The following is a 13,179-nucleotide window of genomic DNA, read 5'->3' as shown; positions in this document are numbered from 1 at the left end:
TCAGACAAAAATTAGATTCAGCACAGAACTCCTACATGCGCACTTTAAACTGTGTTTTCACTACAGAGCTGTGAGATCTGTCCTGATATAAAGGTTATTCTCTTTCCTTAATGTCATAAGTTAGTAACAACGTTACACTTCTCTAGAAAACAACAAAAAAATTTACTGGTTTAAAACACAGTCTGGCATGTGTTAAATTGGCCTAAAAATATTTTCTATACATGTGCACCTTCAGACTACTCTGATGCCATTTTTCATTATGAGATGTTAGTCTGTGTTTCACAGAAATTTTCTGTGTTCCATATATGTATAGATCTTTTCTGTTGGATTTGATTTAAACAACTTTATTTTTATAGCTGTTTTTTTACTGCTACTGCGACTACTTATGAATTCTTTGCCAGACTGCAGTGAAATATTGGGATTATGCTGAATACTTCTGTGGAAGCCTTAACTCAGTGCTCACAGTGGCAGCAAGAAAACCATATATTTTTTTAATAAAAGTCATTTCTAAAGGGGTAGTTACCAAAACAGTGAATGTCCACAAGGCATATTGTCAATCTCTAGTTTACCACTGTTATACAATTGTTTTTTTCCAAAAGGAAGAATCTTGAAAAAGGTTTGGAGAATGATAGCTGAGCATTTCTTTTCAAACAGAAGGAAACAATTCAACTATTCCACCTACAATGAAGAGAAGATATTAATGCTGAAAGTTTGCATTAAATCAGAAGACATGTGCCCACAAAGCAATTGGAACACATAGAAACCTCAGTAGTGCAGGAAGTCTGTAAGGAAAAAAATAGTTGCTAGCTTAAAGATTAGTATTAAAAGTTTTTACGTAAATTTGCCAAGTACTTGCTTATGGCATTTGCAGATAACATAATGGTGGGCCAGGGAAACCCATTGTCTGATCCAGTTGGACTGGATTATTTAAATAATTTTATCCTCATGACAAATTTAGTAAAATATTAAGTATTTTTCATCATATTAAGTATGATTAAGTATTATAATGATTAAGTATCATTAAGTATTTTTCATCATCATATATGAAGTCAGTAGGTTTAATACTTATGTCCAGATGCCAGTACCATAAGAAAGCAATAGGGAACTATTTAAATATAGTGTATCCTTTAAAATATATACTTCATTTTAATGAGTTTTTCTCCAGAATTTCTCCCTTGAACTTCCATGGACTTCTCTGGTCTTGAAGTCTGTGAGAGTTTGGATATCTACACCAGTTAGTGGATCTAAGCATTGTCCCTGGTTATTTTTGAAGAATTTTAAATCTTTCCATTTATTTATTCAATTGCATGATAATGATGCTTGATCACATACACTTAATGTATACAGTATTTTTAAAAGACACAAAGCACAAATAAATATTTTCTCACTTCCATTATCTTCTGACAAGAATGTCAGACAGAATGCTTAAAATGATGATCTAGTGAATGAAAAGTTCCTGACAATTGTTTCTTCTAAGTACAGCATAAAAGTTACATCTAGTAAATAATGAAAAAGTTCAGTTCTGAACATCAGTGTGTAGTAATAAATGACTGCATTCTGTGTCCTCCCACTCTGTACTGACTACTGCTTGATTTACAAGACAATTCAACATTACTGAACTCTGACGACTCTGTTGACTCTGATGATAAAATGTTAGTGGAATCAGAAGAACAAATTGTGTTTAAATACAGCTCTATTGGTCTAAGACCTGATGGACAGCCTTTAAGGTACCACTAGAAAGTGAAACATTTTGGGTAATCTAAAGCTAATCTCGAGCTTATTGTGCAGAGAGGTCAAATCATAATACTTTAAGCTAGACATAGAACTAGTTATATTGCTTACAATTGGGACGAGGGGTAGAAATTTGGCTTGAGCACAGCTAGTAAGAAGTCTGTATTGAGGCACTGCCATCCTTTCCACTAACCTAGCTATAAAATTTTACTGATAAAAGGCCTTTACGCAGAGACAGCAAGACTTCCAAAAGTGCCCTTTTAATTAAAGTACACTAATCACGTTAGCTTGCAATAGTACTTCAGTCACCAGATGCTCCTGCAAATATTGTCTGTAATTTATTTCAGTAATACCTCACTGCCTGTCCAGCTGCTCTGCCTCTCTGAAAGGTAGAGCAAAGATTGTAACACTTCTCTTTCTCCAAACCTGTTTTATAACCTGATAAATTAGAGATTAAGAAAGTTGGAAAGCAGAAGGTTAGAACTCACCACATTTCTGCCCTACAAAGAAGATCTAAACCTAGAGAATTGTAGGGTTTGGAAGGTACCTCTAGTACCATCAAGTCCAACCACCCAGATAAAGAAGAATCCCTTCAGGAAGTTGTACCAAAAAATGTCCAGGCGGGTTTTGACTATGTCTCCAGAGAAGGAGACTCCACAACCTCTGCGGGCAGAGGTTCCAGTGCTCTATCACACTCACAATAAAGAAGTTCTTCCTCATGTTTGTATGGAACTTCCTGTGTTACAGTTTCTGGCCCCTGCCCGTTGTCCTTTGCTGCATGCTGCCAGAAAGTCCCCCTACACTGACTTGATTCCTGCACTTCAGATGTTATGAACAGTGATGAGATCCCCTGTCAGCCTTCTCTTCTCCAGGCTGAGTAGTCCTAGATCTCTCAACCTTTCCTTATCCTTAGGAGGTGCTCCAGGCCCTCAATCATCTTTGTCACTCTCCACTGTACTCTCTCCAATAGTTCTCTGTATTTTTTGATCTGAGGAGTCCAGAAATGGACACGGTATTCCAGAAGTGACCTCACCAAGACAAAGCAGAGAGTACTCTTTTTTAAAACAGCTTTAATTCAAAGGTCAGCAGAACAGCTTTAATTCAAAGGTCAGCAGTTGACCACTCCGGCTACAATAAATGTTAAATATGCTAAAATTTATTTTTATGAATTTTATTTATTTATTTATTTCTAATATTTTTTCTGCATAAAGAGTCTCAGTTGTACTCGTTGCTAACTACAGTTTGTTTCATTTAAAGTGATCTGGGTTGAATATGCTAATAATGTTTAAGTTTGCAGGATTAAATACGGAGCATCCACTTCTCTAAAAGCACTGTCCACCTTCTAGCTCACACCACATAGTAAAATATACTATCTTTGCTTTACATAAATTGTCTTTGCTTATTGTCTGTTGCATTACTACCCATCAAAATGTAGATTTGCTATGATAGCAAATGTCATCACCAAAGGGAATTTTAATCAGCAGTTTTAAAGGTACCATGGCAAAGATAGTTGTACTTTCCTGCAAAATTATTGGCATATACTGACAGCTGAATAGTGCTGCTGAATGATATATGCAAATTAATTCCATGTTTTAATTTCTAAAGAGAAAAGAGGTGTCTTCCACCCCATGAAATTTACTTCAAAATTTGAATTTGTACTCAGTTATCCAAATTATCTGAGGTCTTCTCTTTCCTCCCCTCCTGTTTTCTTTACCCTCTCTCCCCATCAAACCCAACTTTTTTGTGTTGAAGTACTAGCAGTCTTTTTCTGCTGACTCTCCTGTTACATTCTCTACCTCATTGAGCTGCTTATGAGCTGTGTTCCTGACACTGCAACTTCCTCTGCCTTTGCCATTCTACACAAGCTATCTTTTATCTCATTCTGTGCTTGGAAGCATTTCATTCTCTGTTGTTCTATGATGTGTACAGTTGACAAGTCTTGTGGATCGTAGTTTTGTTGGAACAGTACATGTCTCTATAGGTTGTTCCGAAAATAATGCTTTCTACTAGTTTCTATGGAATCCACAGCAGATACAGAGAGCACAATAACAATTTGAAAGAGCAAATTATCAGCTACAGAACACTGTTCTTCAAACTGCATCCAATTCTAAACTTACAGCACTGTGCATCTACTCAGCTTGCCCCACCCTGGGTCCACGAGAGCCCATGCAGGATGTTTTAATGCTTGTATCTGTCTGTACAGTAGGTAGACAGTGTGTTTACATGTGTTAGATGGAAATCTCACTGAAAAGGAGAGGAGGACATGAATCCATATGTAGAAGTAGAGAGGACTTGATCCAAACTTATGGGGATTAAAAAAAAGTAAAAAATACTGCTTTTTGTTTAAAGCTCAATTCAAAATGTATAATTACTTTAAAAAAAATCATATGAAAGTGCTATTCAGAGCTGATATCATATGGGTACAGTAAAGAATTAATCCCTGAATTTTCAAAAGTTCAAGTCGTACTTTATATTGCAATTTTTAATTAAGCTGAAACTAATGCAGTTGCTTGTGTCTGAAAGAGTGAGATTTATGTTTATAACGTTCTGTAAAGTTGTGTTCATTACAATGCAGTAAATGTGAGAAACAGTTACAAACCCTGGCTTCTCTGAAAAAATGCCACTGTTGATTAATCATAATATATTTCATCTATGTATGGATTTCTGAGTTACCCTGTAAACACACTGCTTTCATTCTTTGGGGATTAACAATCTCTCTTGTGTGCTCAGGTTCCCTCTAGCTTAGTACACTATTTCTTTTGAAGGATTTATTTTCCTGGGTTGAACTTTAAGGACTTGGAGCACCTTATCACACTTTCATAAGCTTACCTTCTGAGGGGGAACAAGAAGGGGAAAAAAGCTTGTCACAGCTTGTGCCATTCAAATCCAAGCTCTCAAGGGATTTGTTTTTCTTTTGGCATCAGATCAGATGTTCAAATGAAGGGGTGTTTTGGGGCTGTGAGCGCATGTCCACCAGACCCTTAACAAGGCTAATCCCACAGCAGCAAATTGCAAGCAGCTCATGGGCTCAAGGGCTCCACTCTACTGCCATCCCTGCAGACAGGCTGAACGCCTTGTTCAGGGAGCAAATGCAAAAGCCTTGTTATCAGTGACCAACAGCAGCCAAATGTCGACAGCAGAGTTTGCTCTGGGATAGCCTTAGACACCAAGCGTGATGACCAGGTAAAAAAGAGGGGACAAAAATAATCTTCCTGGGATTTTACTGGTAGCTGACAGAGGCATTTTATTGAAAGATCCAATCTCTAAATAAAGTAAATCTGAATATAAACATAGCATGACTTTGGATTGTTTTATGAATTAACGTTGAAAGTGTGCTTGTGAAAAAAACAAATACAGAAGATGAGTTTTTTATTCTACTATTAATGCAAATGCTACACTTTTCTAAACTTTATACTGCTTTATTAATTCAAACGTTAAACAAGATTTTAATGCAGATTCTTTGGTTAATAATTTGTAAATTTCCTCAAATTATTCTAATTCCTCTATGAAGTCTCTAATGCAAGGGAGAAACTTTATTATACCTCCAAGATTTCCAAATGACCAAATGTTCACCATGACGGAATGATAACTAATATGGAGCAATAAAACTAGATTCTTCCTTTTTAGTTTGAAATAACTTTGAAATGAAAAAATAATGTACTGTGATGCTATAACTCTGTCAGGTAGGATGGCATATTCCGTGAAACCTAAAACCCAATAAGTCTTTTTCCCTTGATATGAAAAAAAGGATTTTTTAAATCACGATATTATTTTTTAGTTCAACATTTGAAGAAGTGGTGTAGATTCCAATTATTATGTTAGGCAGAGATAGGTTTCTTTTCTACATAGAGAGTATGAAAGAGCACAATAACAAATTTAAATATAAAACTCTTATGCAGCCGTTCTGCAAATATCTTTGATTTTTATATGAATTGAGTTAGTGGTCATCTTTCAAAATGTTATGTTAGGTCTGTGCAGCAAGTAAATTCATCAAGGTAAACTGCAGAGAAAGTTATTAAATTAATACATTTAATGAAGGATGCTTTTAAGGAGTCTTTGCAGCATGGATGAGAATCATGGTGTGGAAGTGCTACTTTTAGATGTCAGGAAGAAAAGTTATCATAAAATCTCTTCATTCTTTCTAGAGAAGATGAAGAATGTCATAAGTGTATAATTATTGCTAAAACAGACATGCAAGAAGATAAATTGTCTGTAGTCTCTAAGTATCCTTTTCTCATCAAGAGGTTGCTATATATATACAACAAAGGAGATTCATAATTACTCAGTTTCTTAGAATTGCCCTACCAGGGTAACACAGAACATTTGTGTACTATAGAAACTGAGAGTAGGTGGAAATATCAAGAATAGGTGATAGATACTGGAAAGAATATAATTGTGGTTGTTAGCATTGCGACACTTGAATGATAATTGTAACTTCCTTTTTTCTATACAAGACACAATACAATAAAATGTTTAAAAAACCTTAGAATTCCCACATAGCTTCACATGTTCTGCAGTGAGATGGTCAAATAAAGTTCTTGAAGTTCATCCTGAATGCCTTCACAAATCAAGAAAATTAGTTTTTAAGAAGCCTTTCCTTGCCTGAAAAGACTATAAAATTAAAACAAAAAGTTCAATACAGTGTACTGTGTTGTGATTATCATTACTACTCTTGACTGGCAAGTATTTAGAAGTTGCAATAATTTTGAAATTCAAGGTAAACTTCCCTATATATGCTACAACTTTTTAGATTTTTCAGAATTTCTATTTAATTATCCTTTGCTTAAACATGATACAAATCTTGTCCTGCATTCTGTAACAGATTAACTTTCTGTTTGCTACAGTAAGGAAGAACAGTTGAATATGGTTCTATTTAATATTTTTAATAGACTTTTTTCATATTAAGGTGTCTACCATTCTTGCAAAACATGAAGTCTGGCAGCTTTGTCAAATAAAAATGGAAGATGAAAGAAGATAAAATATTGTTATATAACATGAGTTATCAATTTTTAAGCACTATGAGTGAGGTATAAGAAATATAATTTTGAATTGTTAGTATGGTACTTTATAGTTTATATTACTGTTCTTATTTGACTCCAAGAAATTTTTGCAGTTCATAGTCATTTCCAAAAATCCCAGAAACATGAGCTTCTATCTTTAAAAATGATGGCAGGCCATAGATCTGTGTAACAAACAGTTGTTATGTAGTAGGTGTGGAGTTCTATAAAGGCAATTTCATATTTTATTTTTTCACAATAACAGGGTGCCCAGATTTAATTTATCTTGTTTCACATTAGTTAATTATTAAGTGTTTTTTTCATAGTTCATCTAGTTCCATTTATGCTGTGCAATTAAATATGTAATTTTATTATTAAAATATATTTTATAAAATCTACTTTTTGTTATAAATTTTTAAAGGTAAATGTATCTGTTTATTAAATGAAATAATTTAATATGTGAGACTGTGCTGAGAGAAATTACTTGATTTCCTGGGCAAGATCGTGACATAGTATTAACTGACATAACTGCATTGGACTTAGTTTCATAACTTACACAGATTGGCCTGTCATCTAACTCTAATTTTGATTAACAGGTGGGATTCTTTCTATTGTGTAGAAAGATCATAATTTACAGTTCGATGTAATCCCTCTCCAGCTCTTCCAAGAATGTAGTTGACAGTATAAACTGTCAATTGGTTAGTGAATATGAAAAAAAAAATGTAAGACCTTCTCTTGAGTGCTATAGAGGAGAAAACCACAATTTTAATAGAAAATGTTGACTCTGTGCAGCTTGTGCACAGCGTAAATGCAAAGTCACTGAGTTTTCTTTTATATTTTAAGGTATCTCTTCAAAGGTATTGCAAGCTGTTTTAGCAAACAAAAAATAATGCATTTTTCTCTCTCTTTCTAGGCACAGAAATCATGGATAGAAAGAGCTTTTTACAAGAGAGAATGTGTTCATATCATACCCAGCACCAAAGACCCCCATAGGTAATTGCATTTTACTTGTATGAAAATGAAGTCGACTACAAGAAAGTATCTTGCCCATATTAATGTGTATGTGCATAGATAAAAATAGCTTGTAATGCCATATTTAATCATAACTGGTTGAATTACAGATGGAGAGATGAATTCCTATGTGCGCTATTTATTTACATTTCAAAACATATGTTTTCAAAAAGAAACATGAAAGGTCATCAGTCACTATGTTTTATTTAGAATAATAGAATCACCAAGTTTGGAAAAGACCTCTTAAGAATGTCCAGTTGGTGGATATCACCAATATTTCTCACTAAACCATGTCCCTCAGTCAACATCTAAACAGTTCATGAATGCCTCCAGCGACAGTAATTTCACCACCTCCCTGGGCAGTCCATTCCAGTGCCTGACCAGTTTCCCAGAGAAGCATTTCCTAACATCCAACCTGAATCTACTCTGGTGCAACTTGAGGCCATTCCCTCTAGGAATTTCCTTATCTTCATAGTGAAACTTCTAATTCTTCAAATATTTGGAACAAAATATTGTCAAAATATATATATATACAGAAAATTGCAGTGAACTATAAATTTAAAATATCTGCTAGTGCATTCAAAAGACTATTACTGACTTAATGTCTTTTGAAGATATAGAAAATGTTATTGAAATATATGATAATGTAAAGAAAATAATGGCAGAAAAGTTAGTATCTGTGCTATGTTGGTTTGGGTTAGCAAAAATAGGGTCAGCAGGATTGAAAGGTTTTTGAAGGGGAAGATTTATAGGCTGTTTATTATATCTTGCTTCCTTGTTCAGTTTATACATGCATGTGATACTAGATTTCTGCTTGTTTAATATCGTAGGTGTTGCTGTGGGCGTCTAATAGGTCAACATGTTGGACTGACTCCAAGTATCTCCGTTATCCAGAATGAGAAAAACGAAAGCAGGCTTACTCGCAATGACATCCAGTCAGAGAAGTGGTCCATCAGCAAGCATACACAGCTCAGCCCAACGGATGCTTTTGGAACCATTGAGTTCCAAGGAGGAGGCCACTCCAATAAAGCCATGGTAATCATGCTTTTCTCTTAGAAAAATAATGTTGCTATCTGGAAAAAAAAAAAAGAAAGAAAGAAAGAAAAGAAAAGAAAAAGAGAAAGGAAGAAGAAACATTCACAAATAATAAACATCATTCTTTCTCAATTTCATTTTGAATTATTATTTACTGTAAGAACATACAATGCATCATTATGTATTGTGTTCCAAAGAACTGGTGAACAAAAAGAACCATAAAAGCTAGAGAGCAGCATGGAAGTAGCTACTTCTGTAATAACTAAAGACATGCTAACATGCAGCTATCTTCATTTTCTTTCAGTGGCCTCCTTTCTCTCTTTTTGTGAATAATTTTAGAATTCATCTGTGGCTTCCCATTGCTTGGTGTGTCTGCAAGGCTGACCTTCAGAGAATTCCTCCAGACTTATGTTGAAGGATAGACCAGTTAGACTTGCTTATCTTTCAGTGAAATAAGAAGCCTACCAGTGCCTAAGCTAAGAAGTTCTGCTACAGATTTTCTTGAGCATGGAAGTCTGTATTATGACTCATTCTTAATTCAGTGTTAAGAAGTGATAACAAAGTATGTCAATCTGAATGCATTTTTCCATGAAGTGAGAGAGGTTTGTAGTACCTATGCTAACCTATGCATATATTTCTACATAGCATTACATGAAAAGATGAATGTATCTGGCTATAGCTAAACTACAGTACATGTGGCTTTGGGAATCAAAAGAAAGCCTGTATCTAGCGATCTGGATAAAACACTGCTCTGGGCAGCTGTGAGAGAGAGACAGAACCCACAGATGCTCTGCAGAATAACTTGCTAGAATAACAGCAATGCAGTGCTATCTTCTTTGCCTGAGTACTTCATTGCAGGATTCTCAGAAATGTTGTAGTATTAAATTAGAATTAGAGATGTTGACAGACTCAACACTGTAGAGGTGGAAATATTACTTGGGTGGTCAGTTCTGTTCACCCAGATGCATGGATTCTGCTGTTAACTCAAGAAACAAATAGCAAATTAAGTCATTTCTTTGCAAGTATCATAGATACTTCGTGTTCAGTTGATAACAAATCACCTAGCAGTCCGCAAGACCATTGCTAGAAAGAGCATATGATTCAGCAGATAAAATTTAGAGTGAACAAAATTGATGCCTTTCTTAGCACCAAAATGAAACAAACTATGCTGTTGGTATCTTCACAAGGACTAGGAACAAAACCAAATGCTTTTCAGCAAAACTGAGATAAATTCAGAGATGCAGTGACCATCTTGCTATTATCTGTATATGATTGCATTACTTTAAGCTCTTTATGAGAGAGTAATCACTAGAGCTTTCTGAGTGTTATTCGTAAAGAGGTCTTTAAAATAACAAACTGCCCATGGCATTTGGGGCAGCTGAGTACTGATTAAGGGGGTAGGAAAGGTGTTGATATTTATTTACAAGCTTTCTCGTCTTCTCTGTTGGGATCCTGGTGCCTGTAAGAGAACAAGAGATGCTTCAGGGTATGTGCCATGTGCTACTTGAAGTAAAATCAAGTCAACACGAACAACAGAAAAATCTTGACACAGAGTGCAGTCAGGACTTCAAACAAACAGAAATAAAACCTTTAAATTTTTGGAAAAGAGAAGACAAAAGCAGGTTATAAATTCTCAGAAATCTAAATAATTAAAAATTCAAGGGAAAAATATAGATGAACCATTTATTGCTGGAAAAACTCCCAAGTCTCTGAAAGGGTATCTCCTTTGGGTACCATCAGTGATGTCCAAAGCACAAATAAGGAGGTTTGCAAAACTTTCATGCCATGCTTTTTAAACAACTAACAATAATTAATAATAATAACAAATAATTTATTGGTTAATAATAATAATAATAATAAAAATCAAACTTAAAAATTGTATGAAGGTGTTCTTATAATCATGCTTTGTGTACCACGCATTATTGTTGGTTATATTTTAGTTGAGGAGCTAGCTAAGTAGTTGTTGCATTTTTATTAACAGGAAAAAAAAAAAAAAACACCTTCTGTCTCTGAATTTGATGAATATAAGATCTTTTCCATAATTAGCCACAAAACTTACCAGATCAAATCTTTCCACATTATAAAACCCAAAAGCAACAGTTCTGGATCATAAATCAAGTGCAGGAGGGAGGGAGGGAAGGTTTGGACATGACCCAACATGAAAAATAAATCTTTGTTCTTTTCTAAAAATAAACTAATTAATTGTTTTCTAATTACTGGATATCAAATATCACTATAGCATAAAATCTGATTTTTCCTAACAGCCATGTTAAGAAGTAGGTTAATAATATGCCTATTGCCTAAAATAATAAACCTATAAATGAGCAAGATTTAGTAAGATAACCAAGATGAAGCAAAGCCTCAGGGAAGAACTTTAATTTAGTTCCTGAAATTGATGCCTATACCTAATTTTTTTATGTGTGATAAACACAGGACAGAAGAGCATCATCTTGTTCTGTGTGAAGAGCAAATGTAGTAGTTTTTTCTGAATCAAGGCTTCAAGAATTGAGATGGTATTTTGTAACAGAACCAACTGTAAGCTCAGATTTGTACCTATGGCTAATTCATGCAACAGATCATTAGATAAAAGACTGACATATAATGATTTCTTCTACTGTAAATAATAGAGTTAGATTTTATTGATACATATATGAATTTGATAGAAAATATATATTTTTGCATGTAAAATTTATTTTGCACGTATACTTGCAAGCTACAAATGCAGTGACAATCTTAAATAGTTGCCACCAGGCTATGAAAAATAATGTGGAAAAAAAGTGCACAATTTTAACAGCAAAAGTAGATTGAAATGGAACAGTGAAGAGAATTTCAGATTACTATTGCCTGCAGGTCTGGCTGTGCCCTTGATTTTGATTCTGAAAACACATAAAACAAAAATTCTCAAACAGAATGAACTCTGCTAATGTAATTGAGTTGTTAATCTTCAGAGAGTACGCTGAGATACTTCAATCAATAATTTAAATAGATGAGAGCACAACAGATTATAAACACATAGAAGAGATTTGATAACATTTGTTAATAAGTTACTGAAGAGGCCATTCTTACGAACTTCCTGTAAATACAGATGATCCTGCAAAAATGTTAAGAGTTTTAGATTTCTGTATATCATTTCCTACTGTGCATCCCTTTAGGGATACCTGCACCTGGTGCTTCCCTAAAGTGCCTGTGTACTAATGCATGCAGAGTGGGAAATAAACAGAAAGAATTAGAGATCTGTACACATTTGCAAGGCCATGATATCACAGTGATCACAGAGACATGGTGGGATGGCTTACATGACTGGAATGCTGCCATGGATGGCTATGTGCCTTTTAGGAAAGACACGATGGCAAGACGGTGTGGTGGAGTTGCTCTATGTGAAAGAGCAGCTAGAATGTACCAAACTTCACCGGGACTTGTGTGATGTAACAGTGGAAAGCTTGTGGGTGAGAATTAAGGGGCAGGCTAGTGTGGGAGACACTGTTGTGGGTGTGCATTATAGGCCCCAGATCAGGGGGAGGAAGCTGATGAGGCCTTCTACAAACAGCTGGAAGTAGCCTTGCTATCCCAAGTGCTAGTTCTTATGGGGCACTTCAGTTATCAAGATATTTGTTGGGAAAGCAACATGATCAGAGACAGTTCCTGCAATATGTTGAAAATAACTTTCTGATGCACATGGTGGAGGAGCCCACAAGGAGTGGGGTGTTATTGGACCTTATTCTTACTAATCATTAAAGGTCTAAATAGAATTCCATACCATATGTTCTGTTTCATACATAGACTTTCTTACATTTGGATTTTTCATACAAATACTTTAATAAGGATGTTCAGAAATCAGCATCATTAAATGTGGTTGTTTTTTTTTTTTGCCTTTCAAATATATTGTGTCTTGTCAAAGCTATGTAAAAAGAACCTTAAAAATGATGAGTGTTGTGAGAGAAAATGTAGAGATAATCCTTTAAATCACATAATTCATGAAAAAAAGCAGAAAGGTTTTGGGTGGTTTTTTGGGGGGTTGTTTTTTTTCTGTTTTTGTTTTGTTTTGTTTTTTGTTATACTAAATTTATATTCAAAGGGCATTTAACAGAATTCTAAAAGGTATTTGTTCAAAGGCCATCTAAATCAATGATGCTTCTCCTACTGGCTACTAAGTGGAACATAGAGGAGCTGTTCAGATATTAAGGAGAACGTTAACATACAAAGAACCAGTCTGGTTTTGGAGATGTTACAGTTTTGCTGTTGAATTAAGTGAGAATTGGATCTGGCTTATTTTCTGTGAAAGTTACACTTTGATGGATCGATCTTCAGCTTGTAGAACTATCTGCAGCACTGGAATCTTATCTGAGACAAAGGAAATATCCACCCAGTCTTTACTGGCGCTAATGAGAACTGTAGGGGCAGTGTT

At 34.8% G+C, this 13,179-nt stretch overlaps 1 protein-coding gene across 1 annotated transcript in view; it reads left to right on the top strand.

Annotated features, from left to right (window-relative positions):
• The window catches only part of LOC136054268 (transient receptor potential cation channel subfamily M member 3), a 412,018-nt gene that overhangs the window by 277,069 nt on the left and 121,770 nt on the right, over positions 1 to 13,179 (top strand). The window contains exons 2-3 of the mRNA XM_065745453.1: positions 7,642 to 7,721; positions 8,570 to 8,774. Of these exons, the coding sequence (XP_065601525.1) occupies positions 7,642 to 7,721; positions 8,570 to 8,774 (285 nt within the window). The remainder of the gene's footprint in view (positions 1 to 7,641; positions 7,722 to 8,569; positions 8,775 to 13,179) is intronic.

This window comes from Cyrtonyx montezumae, unplaced genomic scaffold (assembly GCF_038088225.1).
Source record: "Cyrtonyx montezumae isolate F1298 unplaced genomic scaffold, pur_monq_1.0 scaffold_36, whole genome shotgun sequence".
Taxonomy (NCBI): domain Eukaryota; kingdom Metazoa; phylum Chordata; class Aves; order Galliformes; family Odontophoridae; genus Cyrtonyx; species Cyrtonyx montezumae.
This window is presented reverse-complemented; position numbering and strand designations above follow the sequence as displayed.